We start from the raw sequence: 20,090 nt of genomic DNA on the forward strand, positions 1-20,090 counted from the left end.
ATGCTAGCTGGTTTAGACTTTTGCAATGCTAGACCCAGATCCCTAGGCCTAAGAGAAGCTCATGGACATATGATATCAACTAGCTTTGTATTAACCTACATTTTCTGAGAAATTATGCATACTCTAGCTACGGTGCACAATGTCGGTTATAACTGAAGCCAGTAACCGATTGCTTTCATACGTAGTGTATAAGCCTGTAGGTCAACGGTACAGGGTATACCTAAAATCTACACTTGAAGGTTTAAAAATGAGCACTTTAAATGTTGGTGTAGCTTTCGCAGGTGTATTCTGTACCAGAAAAATTTCTAGGCTGCAACAACGATGCCTTTCCGAGATTCTACTTGTGTTTATGATTTGCCAAACGTTGGCATCAAAGGCGAGTGTATGCCTATATAGACACTGGTACATTTGGATGTTTCGGAAACCTCTTCATTTATACGAACTAATAAAGATTACACAAGGTTTCATAACAACAATGCAGCAAGAATATTTATTAATCATAATATTCAGTAATGTTCTGTATGCGAATTACAAAGATAATTCGGAATCAGGCAAAGAACGATGTATATGTATTTATTTTTTTTGCTTAGTTTTGAAACTGAGCGTGAATTTTGTGCTAGTCGTCTGGAGCAATGTTTAGCGGCAGTACCGGATGTCGAACCCGAAGCATTAATTAAAATCAACCTCTCTTACTGAATCTCTTACTTCGACAACCATTCAAACAGCTTTTCATTTTACAGGAAGATAATCAAAATGAATCTCTCTTATTACATTATCCATTTCCATAACTGTGTAAAGTGATTTAGTTTCACAAAAAAGAATACAGAAAACTTTCTACCATCAAAATGTATCGTCAAAACGTAAGCGCTAAACATGCTCATCAATTCAACTATCATTGTTACTATCATGGCAATATGCTTTCTCCTTGTTCATCACTATATATATATATATATATATATCATATTTATGTTAATGCGGCCTTAATGTCCCCTGAATTTTCCCGAGCCGAACCTAATAATAGTTCACGTATTTCCGTTCAGCACAACTGCTTTTGTTTTTCTCGGATCTGGATTGCGCGTTCACCTTCGCTCTCCGTAAAGGTCTTTTTGCCAAATGTGAAATCGATTAGCACACGCAATACTTTTAATAATAAGGAATATGTTTAATTAATCTTGACCCACATATGTCTTTGCTCAACATCAGTTTGTTCTAGTTCTGAATCGTCTAAAAATCGTTTTGACTGACTCCTAAACGCTCGTTATACCTCATTAATGCTGTTGCGTATTATTATCGTTGTTACGTAAACTGAATGGTAAGCTATACAAGAACTTCCCAGCCGGTGTCCCATGTGATTTGTCAGGGCTGCTCTGACCGCCACTGCCGCTGCAGCGTACAGATGAGAACAGTGTGCCAGTGAACAGAAATGAAGATGCAAAGCTCACCCGCAGCACTTAGCGCAGGTGGGATCAATGCCTGACCTCTTGGTAACGTCCACCTTGACAATTTCTTCAGCAACTGTCGGATGAATTCCAATAGTCTCTTCGATTTGTGCACGAGTAATACCCACTCTAAAGGTAGAGTCATGAAATAAGCCACACAAGTTGCAGAAAATAAGACATTTCATTAGTATATATTTTGCAACTTATCGTTACTAAAAGTTGCGAATACGTTTAGATATAATCAGAAATCATATTTGTTTTTTGCATAGCACCTTGGATGTGAAATAAGGAATGTTGAGCTGAGACACTAAGCTAACGCTTCAACCTGATCTTGTTTTGTAATATGTACTTGCTATATATATATATATATATATACGTATTCGGGTATATAAAAAAAAATGTTTTCGAATATCCTTATCTTAAATGAGCTTTCAGAGCACTTACTTCATAGCAGCTGCGAAGCCTTGCATTACTTCACCTGCCATCTGGCCAAGGAAATGCATTCCGATAATCTTGTTGTTCTCTTTTATGTTACCGATATACTTAATGTAGCAGTGCTCATTGCTGCGCTCAGCAATCGGGAACGTGTGAGGTTTGTAGAATGAGTGCCACACCTGCTCACATGGAAAATGAAACATGACTAATTAAGCATTCATTGTAGCAATTATGCAAGCTATCGTGGATATAGCCGTGAACTTCTGAAGTACACGCAGCTAGCAGACGAAACTAAAAAAAAAAAAACTAAAAGAAAAAAAAACCAGTATCGTAGCAACTTTTGAGTGAAAATCTGGTCAGGTATACTGATCAAAAGCTCGGAGTAAAAAACATCTTTTAGCGGCGAAAATCAACGCTCAGTAGTCAGGTTTCCGCTTCTCGGAAGCTCCGGAAATTGATTGAGGGTTAGTGAAGATATTAGGCATAGAGGCCTTAAACGATGTACACTACGTATACGGTACAGACGTTTCTAGAACCCTTGAAGAAATGACTGGATGTTTAAACCCGAAACGCAAGAACGTATTGCAGCAGTCGAAGAGGTTTTTCACGTAAATAGAGCTTGGAATTCAAGGGATCTATCGGCCTAAAATTGGAATTTAAATCTAACATGTCTCAGAACTATAATCCAAATACAGAAAATGCGGACGCTGGGTAAAAATGCGCCCAGTCGGAAACATGTCTGGTATACTCTACGTGCAGATTGCAGAAATTTAATGACGAACCCGCCTGAAGCATATTGTAGCCATAGACGACACATGGGTCAATTTCCACCGACAGCCAAAGGGAGACCAAGCAAGAGAATGGCGTTAGCCTAAAAGGAAATTGAGTTCGGTGGCAGTGTCAAGTATGTTCGGACGTAAGGTTATGATAGTACTTGCAGCGGACATCAAGGACATCTGCTATCATGAGATAGTCGCCAGAACTCCAACAATGAGTGCAGCCCGCTATGTCGAGTTCCTCAAAAAACTCACGGTTTGTTGGCGCGGTAATCTAAAGCTTGTGAAGAATGAAGGAAAGTATTTTTAAAGCATAATAAAAAAAATCGTAATTGTTGTTCAGGTAGCTTAAGAATTACTTCAATTTTAATATCCGCCGAATTCGTTCGTAACAGTCCAATGTATTAGCATAGATTATGTTTGTAGTTCAGTTTTTCCGTTACATATTTTTAGAAATAATGATATTTGGTTCATTTCATCGAAAACTTGTTAAGAGAAACAAAATCGCAGTCTAGCAAATCTAACGAAAAAAAAACAAATGTCGCTGATAAATTTGTTGTATGAAATGCTAAAATTGTAGAATTGCCCTTACTTATAATAATACTGATAGAACTGTATCTATGAGTCGTATTACGTCGAATTTTGGTTAAATTTCATTCATTAATTACCTCGATATTGTCTTGGCCGTATTTCTTAATAGCGTCCTCCTCAGAGAGTCCGCAGCAAGCATATTCGATTGGCGTAAATACAGTCGTTGCAACAAGATCATAGTTCATTTTCTCTGTTGACGTGCCGGCAAGACGGCGTGCAATCAGGCGACCAGTTCGAGCGGCGACCGGTGTCAGCTCCGGTTTATCAACGAGGATATCGCCCAATGCATATATGTTACTTGCTGTTGTGCGCTCTTCGTCGTCCGTGATGACCTTCGTAGATAAACAATAATTCATTGAAATTACAAATGAGCGCAAACTCGGGAATAATTAGTTAACGTTGTACCTTGCCATACGGTTACAAGCTACAACGGAAAAATGCTGCCATCGGTCTTCGACAAGCTAGTTATCTAATACTAATTATTAGATACTGTAACTCATATGAATATTATTACCCCAAAATACATGGATACAAAACAATACGGTTACTCATAATATTACTTTCGATGACCATAGAATACCTCGGTAAATCGAGATTCAATTATTCATATGTACTCCCGCATTAGCCCATACACTATTATTACGGTTTTTAATTCTGTTATCAAATATATTTCATGTTGAATCGAGATCACTCGGTTTCTTATGGACATTGACGTTAGCAGTAAAGTGAAAACCGACAATATATACTTAGAAAGCTACATTGTAAAGTTAATTACCTTGCCTTTCGAATCGGTCTTGACGCCGACAGCTTCAAGATTGAGTACCTTAGTTAAAGCATGTCGACCAATAGCGAACAGAACGGAATCAAAGGTGTCACTTCCCACTTCATCAGAAGCCGTGTTTTTCCACTCAACGTGGAACTTGCCGTCAGGCTGCTTTTCGACTAACGTGGGAACACAGCCTCTATGGAATTTCGTACCGTGCTTCTCCATATAATCCACAACCATCCCGGCCATCTGCTGGTCAAAACCTCGTAGAGGAATTGACCGCAAGCACACCTAAAAACGTAGGCACGGGAATAATAGGTACGTCAACACTTACAGGTAAGCTCCTTTAGCTGAGTAATCCACTCAAGAATATTTATATCTAATAATCTATTTATATATTCTGACTAATTCTGTTATTAGTATTATTTGAGCTAGCTACTCGCTATAGCTTAGTAACGAATTTTAAATATCACATAATTTCAAACTAACATTACATTTTATAACAACGACTACGATAGAATTAAATAATTTCTTAGTGGGTGTTCCATAGAATAATCGTTGGCACACCTGTGTTTCATATCCGAGGCCAGTGAGAAAACCCGCGCACTCCAACGCCACATAACTACCTCCAACGACGAATGTTTTGCCAGGCGCATTTTGCATATGGAAAATATCATCGGACGTGATCGCATACTCCTTAGCGCCAGGAACATCGTCGGGCAACGTCGGCCTTCCACCTACCGAAAGAAGGAACCACTTCGACGTGATCTGCCTCTCCGCGCCCCCAGCGGATTTCATTTTGACCGTATGCACGTCGATGAATGAGCCCTCCATATTGTAGTAGTCGATCTTAGCGTTACGAAGACTAACACGATGGATCCAGTTTAATGACTTGATGTAGTCTGTCACGCCGGACCGCAGCGTATCCCAGTTATGGGTTAGGGTCTCAGAGAATTCCCACCCATACTAGAGGCGTCACACGAAATAATAAGGTAATAAAGTTAGCAGATTGACTTACAGCATGCGCAAAGCCTATATCAGAATGAACAGGAGCATACAATTTAACAAAAAGTTCCGGTGCATCTGGACAGCAGAAAAGGTGTGTGTTTCCGTATGTAAAAGAAAAAGTATGCTAATATATCTCACCTTCCGTGCGTCTTTCAATTCATCACCAAGTAGGGCAGCTGTATGGTAAAGCTTCTTTGGGATGCAACCTACATTAACGCAGGTTCCACCAAGGCCCCATGTTGTATTCTGCGTCGAAGGGGTCACATAATTTAGTACGGCCGTCTTTAGACCCAAAGCAGCAGCTGTAATGGGAATTTATCAATAAAAAAAACAACATGAGACCGGTAGTGTGCAGGGGCTAACCACAACGCTTCATTAAGTTTTGTCAACTTGCTAGTGTTCACATATATTATATATTTATTATATATTTAACTTGGTTTAATATGCTGCATGAACACCAGATGTTGAAGCCACGGGTAAATGCGGCCATTTCTGCTATTTCTCCGTGCATGATGAACAACTCGAATCATGTTGCGCGTAAAAGGATGTTTCGTACCTTCTTTCGCCGAAGCTAATCCTCCAGATCCACCTCCTATGACTACGAAATCATAATCATAACCGTCCTTCGTCTTCTCAATTGGAGCCATACTGCTGATCAGGTAACAAATGAGATTGGTGTAAGTAGCCAGAAATAACCAAGCAAAATATTAATTATCTATAATGTCACAGAAGAAACATTCTATGCCTTCAATAGTACACAATAAAAAAACGTTCGAAAAATAATATCCTATACACATTCACATACTACATCTGTTAAAAAGAAAAATCTAAAACAAAAAGCCGCTTAGTTTTTATTAATTCCAAGGAACAATTTTTAGAGAGGAAATTAACAGGGTCCCGAGAGGGCTCATTGTTAATCTATGTAAAAGCTACAACGCTAGAATTACACGCTAGAATTTCTTGCAATGCTCCGGCGTTGTAATTTTTCATTTTTACTTCATTTTAATTTAAGAATCAGATAAAAAAGTTTTGGTCTGAAAATCTAATTCTAGACAATCTCAATAGCATAGGTGCAGAATAACGAGAGCTAATCTTCCTGGATAGCATATGTCACCTCCCGATCAAAAACTAGTAGTAGTCGGTTCAATAGTTGCAATAGCGTAATAAACCAATCTCTAATTTAAGTACATTTTATTAGACCTACAAAGACATTTGTAAATTCAACGTCACATAAATGAACTCGTTTATCCAAGACAGCAGGGACTAACATAGCTTAATAGCTAAAGCTTACGACTCGTAATATATGCTTGGTACATACTGGTATGATATACAAAGTCCAGAAACCGGGCGGAACTTAGCAAAATGAAAATAAGCGTATGAAAGCAATGTTTCCGTAATTAGTTTCGTACGTTATTGCACAATTATTGCAGGTTTTATTGTTTGTCCCCATTGCGTTACTCTAGGAAATAATAAACTATATGAGCTCCTTCAATAAATGCCTCTGTCTTACAAGTGCGTCGCTACGACTAGCAAATTGACAAGCGTTTAAGTGACACTAATTTTGTATACAATTACCAGGTAGGAATAGATAGTTTAGCAGTGAGCAAAGCACAATTTTGGGACACCGACTAGGTCCGTATAACGGGTCAAACATATTCTCTGTGACAATTTAGTGGTATCAGAGAGATAACGAATATTGAAAGAACAACAGGTTCACATACTGTAAATTCTATAAAAATTCATTCGAATATTTAAATTTTTTTAAATGAATTGTCTTGAAGAAATCCCAGCAGTAGCTCCTTTAGTACATGTATGATGTAGATATTGACTCTTTAGAATGTAAAGAGTGGATCAGAGGCTCTGCAGTGCCGAAAAAACAAAGGTTGCTCATTTTAACAAGACGGGGGCGTATTTCGAAAATCGCGCTTGGTGAATTAAATATAATCTTTTAATATAAGTTAAGTATACATATTTACCAAACGTTAATAGAATAAGCCACCGAACAGCCCGTATAACTCGCACATTTAGATACAGCTTCTTGCCGACCTCTAGGCTCTCAAAGATATTAAGAAAACTCACATCCAAATTAAATAAGTCAATCACTAATTGAGTTAGCGCGTTGTGTCAGAATTAGGATTGAACGTCCTTTGATAAAAAAATCTATTTATCTTGAGCTATTTTTTCCAATTTTTCAACTCTTGCCAACAATAATAGCACAAACCTATATCGGACAAAATTTGCCTTACTGAAATCTTCATTATTTCACCGATAGACAAGTGCTATAGTTTACGATGCGACGATTTAATACAGTTTACGATGCGGCTAAATATGTATTCAATGCGGTACGAACCATCGATTATAATAGGAGATTTTACATTATCTACCTCTTTTCCTTCTTCTACCTTCACATTTAAATCTATGTTTGCCATTTTCAAATGAATTGAATAAGAAAATGTAGTGAGTATGGGTTGTGCATTCAAGGAAAACATAAGCATGAAATACAGATTTCATGAATGTCGAAGCGGGCCTTAGACGGTGTAACCTCTGGTTGAAAACGATCGAAATTGGGGGTCGCTACTCTGAGTTCCACTAACAACAAAGATACTTTAGGATTTCTATGATTAAGGGCAGTTATTTATCATTCAATAAATACACGTAGCATAGTCATACTGCAGGCCGAATATAACCGTGACACAAGTCAACAAGGAAAAATAGTATATATATATATGCACGTGTACCCATGTGTTTTTCAGAGTGCGCCCTACCTCTATCATTCGCAAAAGGTAACCCAAAAATGATTGGCAATAAAAACATTTCCAAATAACTTTGGCCAGCTACTGCGGTCGAACGACATATCTCACTAAACATTTTGTATCCTATCAAATTTTGCGTGTAGTGCCATTAAATATTGCTTCAGACAAATCGTCCCCGGCACGAAAGAAAGCGTATTGACAACCGGTTTTGAACCTAAACAACCTTATCTGTCCCCAAATTTTACAAGCAATTATGTTGGCACTGCATTATCTAGGGAACTGAATGACATGTTGTGCGCCGGCATTTCGCGCTTGAAACAACAAGAGGTAACCATTATTAAAATACCGCTTAAAAGAACTTCGGTGGCAAGTTCCTGCGCCTATTCACCGTTTGTCATTATAGCTACGACCTCACACGAGACACACGAGATAGAAACATAAACCACGCCGTTGTTACCATACAAAATTCACTGATCGGAATCCAAATAGTCATGTTGCCTAGGTCAACTGAGGATACGGTCCTAAACTGTCGAACCACCCTAATTTTGCTCATAATCACTCTTTTACTCTATTATTATCATGCGAGTGTACGACTAGTATTGGTGTTTTTTTTTTTTAATTTAACCTAAACAAGACAAATAGTGTTAAATTGTGGAAAGAAAGAGGCACTTGCTCATCAGCTTCTTCCTCATCAAGTGGGTCGTCGCCGTCAGTTTGTAGTAGGCATTCGCCGCGCATGATAATATCGTTAATCGATAGGCACATCGAAGTAACAAACTGGGGTATATCACTAAACATTTCGGACGAAGAAAGGATATCGACATATCCAGCCATTCTGTTGATCACTAAATGGTTCAACGCCTTTAGCTGGCTTCAGCGACTTTGCTTTCCGAAGCAGACTGACGTCCGTACACTACGAACCATAAACTGTTTATCGTCATGAGTCGTGCGCACGATACGCGGATCGCGCTGGTCGTTCTACTAAACCCATTTAAAAAGGTCAGCCTTTTTCCTCTCAAGGGACATAAATCATTCACTAGTTTGATCGTCTGCAGTTTGCTGCCTCTTTAAATATCTCATATAAACTGCTATTGTTTCATTAAACATTAATGCGCTCGGGATTCTTGGAACTGTTACAAGGAACGGGAGGCCCCGCCTCCTTGAGACAGACCCTCTTCAATCCAAATGAATTAATTTCGATATGATAGTCATTATTGATATTACATGTTTAGCTCCGTAGTTAAACACTGCGCTATAAATGATATAGTGTTACCATGGGCGGTTAGAGACTGTCTTCGATAGCCCTTAGCTTAACCTATAGGTAATTGTTACTAGTAATTAACTTCATGTATACAAATACGGAATAAAGGTACAGATAAGATTGGTAAATGTTAGCTAAACACCTATTAGACCACTTAGAAATAATTACTGAATAACAAAACATACGATGGCATGTTGCATACCTTAGAATTACGGTAAAAAGAGGGCAGACAATACTAGGCAAATGAGACTAGCTCGGCTCCTTTCTAGGTCATATTTAGAGTGAACGCCGCGCATTTTGAGGTAAATGTTGATACCCACTCATAGTCTCGGTTGTGCAATACAATATAGTAATCTCGATAGGGACAACTATGAAGGGCACTACCTTAGCCATCGAATAAAGCTAATACACCAGGGCCAAAATTAACTCATTAAGCGCTATTATTTTCCAAACTTAATATTTAGGCGGCATCGCTAGTCTCCCGGAATTCACCGTACTTGGGACGAGCAATAGACAATCAGTAGAGAGCCTAAGCATGTACCCTGTAATTCAAAGCAATTTGAAGCTATAGTTGACAATTTGTCATAAATTCCATATGGGGTTAAATAAATATTTTCTGCGTGAGCCGTCGTTAAGTTTGGAATACTGATCAACATGATGCACTTCGTTTGTAGGTCGAGCACTAATAACATACATCCGGTTATGTTTATGTTGTTATCCTTATGCTTAATATAAATGACAAAACAAATAAGTAATAGTTATTAAGGAGATAGATGTATGAATATTCAGGCTACTTATTGGACCTATTAGTTCTTGTCAGGACGGAAAATCAACCTCAGAATGAGGTCTAGTAGGTTGTTTAAGTGACATTATGGTAAGAGCTTATGTATATTATGTTTGATCAACTTAATGCAAGCGTACCGGTATAACTGCCTAAGACGCGCTAACGCTTGCGGATCACAATTTAGGCTTGAACCCCATAACACTATAAACATCTTTATCTGAAAAAAAATTCGCTTCTGGTCGGAAAGTACTACAGCAATATAGGCCGATATCTTTATCGGAAAATAGGGATCTATTTATTAATTTTACTCACTGGATTCTGTATCGCCGTATCCTCTCAGTAATATTCGCATGAAAGCTTTAACAAATTTTATTAATTTTGAGATTTTTTAGCAAAAATATTATAAACTAGCGTTATGAACGTGTGACCCTATAAAAATAAGCCGATTCGATTAATTACTGTACCTTTTTATCAAGCACTGATGCTACTATACTTTTATATCTATTTTTAAGTCTGTCATTCTACATTAAGTCAAAAAAATTATCGCCTTTACTTAACGAGGTTACTGATATAGAATCCGTGTGTTAAAAAATGAGCAAATATATATAAAAATGACACTGAAGTTGTGTGTTTTTTTTTATATAATTTCAAAAAACATCGACTGAAAGTAACTTATCACACGATAAGTTTCAAAAATATCCACCTAGATGTATAGGATACTATATATACCTTTTCTCGGGATGAAATAGAACAAATTGTACAAACTTACTTCGAGAGTGCTTAAATAAATCAGTTTTAACATAGAAGTTATCACCGTACCATCTGTTGCTTTCTGTAAATAGCGGTGATCTAGGCACAGAAAATAAACGTACCAAAAATTCGAACTCTCATATAAGATGTAGAACAAACCATTCTACTATGCTGGACACTTGGCCTGTTCTTAGACTTATCGAAGAGAATTAACAATTAATGAACAACTAGTATGTATTTTACTTTAAATGTGATTGGGCTTGTACCTGGGTCGAACCGCGCTCACATGAAGTAATCTAAATGAGCCGAACACACTCCGGCTGAGCACACGAATGCTCGTGAAGGAGACCTGCATAACAGGTGCCTTCACGTCGTTTCGCCTGCAACAGCAGTAGTACGGCAATCAGTCGGTATGTCACGTACATATATCGCGACTATAGCTTCTGAAAGTATTGTGTGTCTACGGAGTTTTACATAGGGATTCGATTTAGGAGGTCTAAATATGGAAAAAGAGAGGCATACACAGACCCACGCGGATCTCGAGGGATTTCAGTGGCTATATGACGTCGATAATTATTGCTTGATAAATGTTTAGCTAAGGCCTCAATCATTTGTTACCGTAAGAGACGCATATAAATCTTTCCCATAACTCAGGGCTTAACCATGAGGGAGATGCTGTCTACCGATAGGAACCTCTTCAATATCTATCCCTTTCCCTAGAATATGCAGTTACAGTGATCAAACGCAGCTGGGCATTAGCATAGAAAATCGGGTTTGACATCATCGCCATTGGCATATGTATATAGGGTTTAGCAGCAGCCAGGTATCACTTAATGTGAGGACAGATGTCCTTAGTTATTAACGAAAATCTAAAGACTATTAATCTAGAACGTGACACATCCGTGTTTCATGAAGGTTGTAATAATTCGATTAAAAAACTGACTTAGGATGTTCGGTTTGTATATAATTTGACATCGCGTTTATTTTCGCCATATCCCAAGTACACCATTTCTTCTAAGAAAAATAACTTGCTAGCTAACCAAACAAAAGCAAAATATAACATCAGCAAACAAATCATTTATACTCTGATAAACTTCTCTCAAAAGTTTGAGAAAGCATTTGGTGCTCTTACTGCTGCAATAAGGTCACTGAAATAAGCTAAATATATCGATCGTTTCCCACCCAACTTTTTGTTCTAAATGGTTTGACAACAACCTTTACGTACGCATTAAAAACAAAACTTTTACATCTGCGCCGATCGTCAGCCAACAACGTTGAGACCGAAGTCTCACCGATAACTATATACATTTAGAAGAAGTCGCACACTGAAGGGCAATACTTGCTTTTATCCTTAGGGCGTGCTCACCATCGAAGTAAATCGAACGAACAACGACCTATATTGCCGGTACAAACTCTTTTCGCTGAGTTCTGTTTTTATAAGACCAAATGTCGGCTACCCATACCTTAGTCCAGCAAAACCATCACACTACAATTACTTGCCTTGTGATTGTACAAGTTCAAACGAAGAATCCCTTTGATTTGCTCTGCAATGCGAGACGAAGGTTGAGAGGCACGGGCTGTGTGCCTCTATACAGAGCATAGCACGGTCAGCAAGACGCTGAGTCGGATAGATAGAAACAGATTGACACCTTCCAATTCCGTCCAACACCCAATTGATTCGTTAAGTCGTCAAGAAGCTTGGCCACCGATGGCATCTAGACTGTTCGGGTTAGATGTAGTCGGCAGTACAGGCAGGAGGTAAGCAGCATAATTCGGCTTTGGCCTACTTGACGGATCTAGAATGAGTGTCATTTACTGCGTCGCTCCCTTAGAGCCTAATGCGGACCAATATAATTCGCCTACATGAATCAGCAACTTGTTCTTTCCTGTCTCTTTTTACGTTACATGTTTTAGTCACTCTCTCTCTCTCTCTCTTTGCTTTTGCCCTCATTTACGATTGTATATGATCCGAAAACGAAAGAATTTAAAAATTTATGTTGTGCCACACTGTGATGGACAGCTTTGCGTGAGGGCCATTTTAGGACGTTAACAACTGATCTCGCTAAAATGAAAACATAATCATGATTTTTTTACTGTTTGAGCTGTTTGCGCCGGATTGCTTTATCGATCAAATAAACTAAGTAATCATAGAACGCCTGACATCAATGATTACGTCACATACGATCTATGCTACTTAACATTACATAACCGTTTTTGGCTGTCAGCTCAGGCCTATGAGAGTATGACTGCCGCATTTGATCTACATTTGGCATTTTATTTATAAAATACAAACATACAATATATGTTTTTTCCAGATTCCTATTTTTTTATAATAACTGTAAATTAACTATAATTTTTTATAGTAACTGAAAATGACTAGAAAAATATATGACGGTTCGCTGTGCTAACTTTCCGGGGTCCATCATATACTTAATGTAAAAGATATTGGAACATGTCAAAGGTGGCGTATAAGTTGGACATCTATTAATTTGTAAGCAGATCTTGTTTGCAGATATAATCACAAGGCAGCTTTGCAGTTCACGCAGCTCATTTTAACGCATTCGTACTGTGCACTATGTCAGGACCGTGTCTTGCAAAATTTGAAACTATGTTATAGGCCGGAATCAAAAAAATAATTTTATTCTACATTCTGTACAACCAGGAAATTTATCAAGCAAATTTACGGATCATCGATGTTGGTCGAGGCTTCTTTAGAAAGGACAGATAACATTTTTTCTTCATTTTAAGGCTTTCTCCTGAATTTTTAAATCAGACACAACTACATACGATCAGGCATCGTTATGCAGTCGTGACAAAAGCAAATCATTAATTCAGACATGGAAAAGTATGTATTAATTATTTTTAACGTGTAGTTTACTTTCAGCATCAAATTATCTAGATTTAGTAACGCGAGCCAATTCAGAAGATAAATCCCAGAAACTGATTTTTCGGTTCATCTTTTTTAAGGACTTGTCAGGCTAAGATCGTCATATCAACTTTGACTTACTCAAGATTCTCGCTTTCTATTCTGACAATCATTCTTACTGTGACCTTTTTGTGAAGTCGTTTTTAACTTTCTTAGATTTAAATCCAAAAAAACCTTGCTCAAGATAGGTTAACTCTCAAATCTTATAGCAGTAATAAGTTGATGCCATTCAATAGTATAATAGGTATCTTCTACAGTCTAGAAGTCTCTTTGTAGCCGATATACCTTATTAAACAAGGTTCGATGCTTGCGAAACAACTTATGATCTACATTGTTCAGGTCACCATCAACGAAGTCAAATTCTAAATTCTTGTACCAATTAAAGAGTAATTCACTGCTTGATCTTAATTCAGACTCTATTTTTCCCAAAACATCTCTGCATTTCTCCCAGTTCAAGAAATTTTAGAAGCTCCACAATTGATATTACGTACTGGCTGCCGATCTTAGTGCTTTTCCTGACAAAACTGATCACATTCTTATATTTCTTCATTCCCGTCGTCTGTTCGTTAATTTAAGAAGTGATTCAATAATCAATCATTGGAATCATTTCTTAAAAGCGATTATGTTGATTTTGTTACTTGGCAGCAATCTGGCTTTTGTTTGCAAGCTTTTCTCTTTGCAAGGTCCGTATCTTGCCACTATGTTGTTGCTGCTGTCCACAACTGCCTGACACTACTTTTTACTAAGAGGAAGCGCGTGTTCCTTAGGACTTTTCCAGTTACTGCTACATAAAGAAATTCCCCAATACCGCATCTGGTTCATAGTGAGCTGTCGAGGTGGAAAATTGATTACCAGTGCAGGTGCAGGCTTTCAGAAACCTTCTTGTTTATTTTATGTCTAAGTAATGGTGGGTCGTTTTATACTTAGTTCATGTGAATGTTCCGTTTATTAGTTCCAAACTATGACTCCAACCTGCGTTTTCCCGCAGCATATGATACACATGAATGCTTGTCTTCCCGCACAGAGTGCAGGCACAGCAATAGATACTTTAAAATAAGTTCGTTCCTTATACATTTTTTTTGGCTTTGCGGATGATTTTTTAGAGTTTTCTCAACAGGCTTCTCTAATTCCTTGTCTCTGAGTGTTATCTCGCTAAGCAAAAAGTTTTGAAGTTTTAAATTTACCGCTTAAATAGCATTCGACCTTTGGTTCACTAGCCATATCCTGACTCGTTCTGTGGTGATTCTTTGGATTATTTCCGGCTGAGCTTTCCACCTTCGTGCTCATTTTAGAGGAGTACTGAACAAGCTAAGTCTTCCGATAAGCACCTTTGTTGGCGTCACCTTAAACTTTTTCAACGGTGTCCATTCGTGTCCCATGAGGAGGAATACGAATATGATGACTTTCGTTTTTCTTGGTAAACACACTTTCACCTCTTCTCTATGTGCATACATCTAGTAAATATTTTATGATGGCAATACAAGGCGCAAACTGGAGCCCGCCTCACTATCGGTGTCTTCAGTAAAATTTGTCAAAAAACTTATATCCACGGGGAAAACCGTCAACTTCTAACTTGGACGAACAATTGACTAGGTAAAACCTAATCAATTCCCTACATTATTTTATTTAGCTTTAGGCAGACGCAACAGCGCACAGTTAATTCGGTGGAAACATAAAGCATTATAAGAACAGAAAAACTTACTGTACTTACCTGAAATATGCAGTTACACAACTGAAAATTTAGGGAGACAACAAATTCTTTCTATTAACCAAGACAAATCTGTGTTAGCCCATTAAATCGCTAAAAATTTGAGAACATAATTCAAACGATTTTCATTAGCGGGTCTTGCCCCTTTATTTACTGTCGTCTGCTAGTCGAACTCTCCAGGAATCCTCGCTTTCCGTAACTGGCTATTCTTAATTTTCGAACAATAACAAACGAGCGCAGTTCTCCATCGCCGAAATCGGGGCTACAGTGAGAAGATAAAGGCCAGTTTTTAAAAAATATAGCTTAATTTTTTCTATTGTAATTCATTCTTTGAACGGTATTAAGAGTTGCAGGCGTTTACTGTTAAGAAGTCACAATTTAAGTTAAGCTCTGTTCATCTATTTTGTGGGAGAATTTTTCAAGAAACGAGTTGGATTGCTGTATTGCAGTATAATAGCAGAAATATGGTTACTGAAACTACTGCAGCAAAAAAAGCTTGAGGGTCATGCAATAAGTGGTTGAAACTCATTAATAATCTACAGTAACTTACGAACGGGGTGACGAATATGGTAACATAGTACGCGCTGAATAATCTACAGCATACGGTGTTTGGGGTCCATAGAGAATAATGCAACATAGTGTAGACACTTTAACTATTATACAATGAAATAATTATAGAATAAAATGATCAGCGTGTGACTGAATCTGTTGAGAATAAACGGCGCTTGTACTGAATGTATAGTCGGTTTTTGTATTTATAAGAACAAGGGATCCTACAGCGCTTACTCATATTATGTACACCAAATTTAATTATGCTAAACATCGTGTGACATTATATGTCAAACCACTATTACTTAAAGCCTTTTCGGTATTCAAATATAATGACGTAGACAGCGAAAACTTTGCATTTAGCCCTATATGTCTTGTTCCGCAAATTTAAATTACTCATTGTTAGTAAGCTGACCATACTAAAGAGACCTCGACATTTGGTTTTCAGATGCCTCGCATACAGTATATCGGTAATCCTTCGACGCTGCATGGTAAACACTTAATGAGAATTTTGACCAATCTGAAGGATTTCGGTATTGGCCGTCTAGTGACTCGAAGTCTATATGACAAATACCCGGAACCATCATTCTATGTTATCAAGAAAGTGCATCCTTATATGGACGATGAGAATATTTGGGCAAAAGTAGGTTTGCACGTGTGATCTGCTTGTTTATTTTTCGACTGCAGTGCATTTATTTAGTGGTCATTCACTGTATTGCCAAACGGATTAGTCAGTCTCGAAAGGCTCTGAAATCTGGTCGAAATCTAATTTTCTTTAGTAACACCGACATTTTAAGTCTGTTTTTGCCTACTTCTGAAATTCGTCTATGTCGAGGATTCTATGTTGTTTAATTAAGGTAGTATTTTGCGGTCAAAGTTCTCAAAATGACACATTTAGTGCAAACATGGCATGAGCAACGTGATGCTGAGTAGGGATAACGGATTTAGATACAAAATATGGAATCATTCTAGAAAGGGTATTTTTATAGGAATGCTTTTATGCTCATTTTTTTGCTTTTACAATTTTCGCTGGTCCATATCAGGGCAAATACTACATGTTTTAATGTCAATAAATGTTGTTGCATTTAAAATATTTAAAGCGACCAAATATCTGTCATAAAAACGTTTGCGCTATTCTGCATATTATATGTTCCACATAGGTTTGGGTGGACAAGTATTATCGTGGCACTATAGGACCTCGCGATATGCTACTTCAGAAGTCTATGATTCCTGATTATCGGCTCATTCCCAAAGAGGAAGAGAAGGCACTTTTTGATAAGATTACTGGAAAACCAAGGGTCCAAATACTGCCCAGGTGAGTCTTTTAGAACCCAGTATCCTATGCAAAAAGAGCACTTTTGTAAACTATCGGCCACTTATATCTTCTAAGAGATTATAGTTACACAGATTTTAAATTTCCTAAAGAATGGTAATTTCTCTGAGTTTATCCAGTGTTGATTTATTATTTATTGTTCCAAACTGCTAAAACTCGTTCAGGTTAGACTATTTTTCATAAGTGGTTTCAGCACATTTGCTTTGACCAAAAAAGTGCTTCTCATAGAGACAATTATATAAAATCGATGAATGATTTAGCATATGACCATTAGCTAGTGCACAGAGTGTAAAACCTAGCATAGCACAGTGGAGCGGTTTGATGCTTATTCGAGTGATCGATTGTCTCGTGTAAATGTTGAAAACGATTTGACATATTCCTCTCTGCTCTTTCTGGGGTTCTCAGAACAGTTATATTTTTCATTGTTGTATGCTACTTTTTATATTAATAAGTAAAGTTCAGCTTGGTATTAATTACTTTGAAAACACTGGAAATATTGCTGGTTTGATGCGATTAGAATTGAACGCAGCAATCGAATGTAGTTTTAAAGAACGATGCTCTGAATTACTGCTAGAAAACTGTCAGTGCTCTACTATAGACTGTGTTTAAAAGCGATAAACAAAATCCAGCTGCAAGAACCTTGGTAGCGTCGCTCCTTAAATACTTAAATTGTATACTTTCCCTTATGGCCCCACTTTAGAGTATTTGAGTTCTAAGCCCACTGTCTCGAGTTCAAATTAAATAATTTGTAGACTAAATGCTCCATTATTCTGAATGTTGAGAACTGAGCTACTTCACGAAATATATGCATGACGCAGGAGCAGGTGGATACACGCGTATAGTTTACCTCTAAATTCCTTAAGTAACATCTGACTACAAATAACTATGTTTCCATGTGAATATTATGCATTCTTTAACTTGTGATGTATATACGTTTCCTTCTGCGAATAGAAGTTTCTCAATTAGAATGAATTAAAGATTCGTTATCGTACAGTCTCTAATTTAGAAAAAGCTACCTAGTACCTCCTTCGGACGTTGCAGTCTTTAATATTAGACTACCTCGTCCGTAAAAAGCATACTGATTCAAATATACTTTATTGAAACAATATATCGAAAGTTACAGTTTAACAGTTGGGCATCGTGACACGTTGCTTACCGATCGTTGATCGAAGTTTAGCTTAGATTAAACTTTGGCCTTCCTTTAAATTTGTTGGACAATTTCAAAACATTTTTATGATAATAAACAGCAATACCTATCTCAATATTGGCGTGATGGTACAATTACATCCATGTTAAAATGAGTCAACATCTATAGTAAATGACTAAGTTGAAAAATTAAGTTTGTTTTGCATGGTTATTCTTGGTACCGTGGCATTAATGTTCGTTTGCAGGCAGAAGGAATTTCCACCGCTGCTTAAAATGGTTATTGAACGCGACTTGCGTGCCCGCGGTATCGAAACCACCCCTAAGTTACCTTTGGTGTACAATTTGGATCCATTAGAACCCCAACGAGTAGCTGAGGAGGGCGAAAAACCAGATTATGATCCTGATACGAATGAAAGTCCGCTTACCGTTGAGAAACTCCGTCAGGGCATTCAGTTCTAGATATGGACTCCACAAGGACGGAAACAGCTATGAATGTGACTTAACTGGTGATTAGCTCGTGTAGGGAATCCAGACCACATCAATGATTGCAAACAAACACAGTGGGATGCTACTTTAAAACCTGATTTTAACCAGGAAGGCATATTTAAGTAAATGCGAGAGAAACTATGACTGTGTTCAGAGGAAGTTAGAGAGTGGCCTTCTCATAGAGTACTGTAGCTGCATGGTAACTGGATAGTATATTGACTATATTGCTACATTGAGCAGGTATTTTGATGAAAAAAGGAGACTATATTATAGTTCGCAGTTGTTGTAAGCTGCACCCGGTTCTAGTTTTTCGGGTGTTCGTTATGTAAATTGGAAAATGTTGTAAAGTTCATCAACACACCGTTAAACGCTGCTGAGGACATAACTAGGACTCATCTTAGTGTGATTTAAGCGAACGGAGAATAGAGAAAATATATGAAATATATAAGAAAAAAGACATTTTAACAGACCTACAGATGTAATTTTTTTAAAATAAGTATCTTTCTTGTTACTAAACATTCACATGGTGTTCTTTTAATTCGGCCTCTAATAACACGTGTATATTCTCGATTTTGTTTTCGACATATAATAGCTGAATGCACAACAGTTGACAACTTATAACGAGCATTTGATTATGCGGATTCAACGTATTGTGCCTATGAAATATGCAAAGTTCATCTATAACGGACTTCTCCTGTCTCTGGTATTGTCATATGTTTATCTCCGTCTATAGCTTTTTCATTTTCCACGACATTCGTGAATACATATATGAAGAAATCATTTCTATTCTTAATAGTCGCTTATTTCAGTAGCAAGCATCGTCTCAATGACAGCAGAAACATTAGTTTATTCCACCACGAAACTGCCCTTGTTGCCGTCAGGTAAAATTATTCGGCCAGCGTTTGCCATCTTCGTTATATATATGTATACATAGAGTAGTCCGTTCAAATCAGGCAAAACTTTAACCGACCGTTTGTCGTAATGCTAACGTTCATTCGCTGCCCCTGGTACCAGAGAAGAGCCGTTTTCTTCTAGAACACAACAGCAAACTCAGAACAGTGAACAATAACTGCATCGTTTTCAGAATGTAAGCAAAGACCCATCAGGATTAAAAATGTCCTTCTTTGCCTGAACTCAATGGTCTATATCATTTTGAGTCTTCGCGGAATTTTTAAAAAATCCGAGGGTAAATTTATAGATTAGCCGGAATATCCTCAGTGAGATTTGAATTTAAAAGGCTCGAACGTCTATTGAAATGTCTTACAAAGTCATTTTCGATAGATCTGGGTTTTTAACTTGAAAATAACGGCCGCTTGGGGGCGAAGAGAATCTATCAACTACCAACTAGCTCGTCCACCAACCAGCACTAACGGTTATTT

The 20,090-nt window shown here is 37.6% G+C and overlaps 2 protein-coding genes across 12 annotated transcripts; one reads left to right on the plus strand and one right to left on the minus strand.

The window, feature by feature from the left end:
- Positions 1–462: 462 nt before the first annotated feature.
- Positions 463–15,342, minus strand: LOC111252880 (thioredoxin reductase 2, mitochondrial-like). 10 transcript variants are annotated; one of them, XM_086992226.1, is made up of 9 exons: positions 15,201–15,340; positions 10,830–10,943; positions 5,572–5,663; positions 5,154–5,317; positions 4,575–4,973; positions 4,017–4,298; positions 3,319–3,573; positions 1,884–2,053; positions 463–1,568 (listed from the first exon to the last, which is right to left on the minus strand). In XM_086992226.1, exons 2-9 carry the CDS (start codon positions 10,916–10,918, stop codon positions 1,439–1,441), a joined length of 1,581 nt encoding a protein of 526 aa, XP_086848352.1. In that variant the 5' UTR covers positions 10,919–10,943; positions 15,201–15,340; the 3' UTR covers positions 463–1,438. The 10 variants fall into 10 exon arrangements, with proteins under 10 accessions (XP_086848352.1, XP_086848351.1, XP_022667207.1 ...); XM_086992225.1 differs by having other exon boundaries at positions 5,572–5,666; XM_022811472.2 differs by lacking the exon at positions 15,201–15,340 and adding an exon at positions 12,064–12,300 and having other exon boundaries at positions 5,572–5,666.
- On the plus strand, positions 14,549–19,180 carry mRpS34 (mitochondrial ribosomal protein S34). 2 transcript variants are annotated; one of them, XM_086992231.1, is made up of 4 exons: positions 14,549–14,906; positions 16,195–16,389; positions 16,907–17,061; positions 18,471–19,180. In XM_086992231.1, the coding sequence occupies exons 2-4, from the start codon at positions 16,195–16,197 to the stop codon at positions 18,682–18,684; spliced, it is 564 nt and encodes a 187-aa protein (XP_086848357.1). In that variant the 5' UTR covers positions 14,549–14,906; the 3' UTR covers positions 18,685–19,180. The 2 variants fall into 2 exon arrangements, with proteins under 2 accessions (XP_086848357.1, XP_022667226.1); XM_022811491.2 differs by lacking the exon at positions 14,549–14,906 and adding an exon at positions 15,356–15,478.
- The last annotated feature ends 910 nt before the right edge of the window (positions 19,181–20,090 follow it).

The sequence above is a fragment of the Varroa destructor genome, unplaced genomic scaffold (assembly GCF_002443255.2).
Source record: "Varroa destructor unplaced genomic scaffold, Vdes_3.0 BEIS01000006.1, whole genome shotgun sequence".
NCBI lineage: Eukaryota > Metazoa > Arthropoda > Arachnida > Mesostigmata > Varroidae > Varroa > Varroa destructor.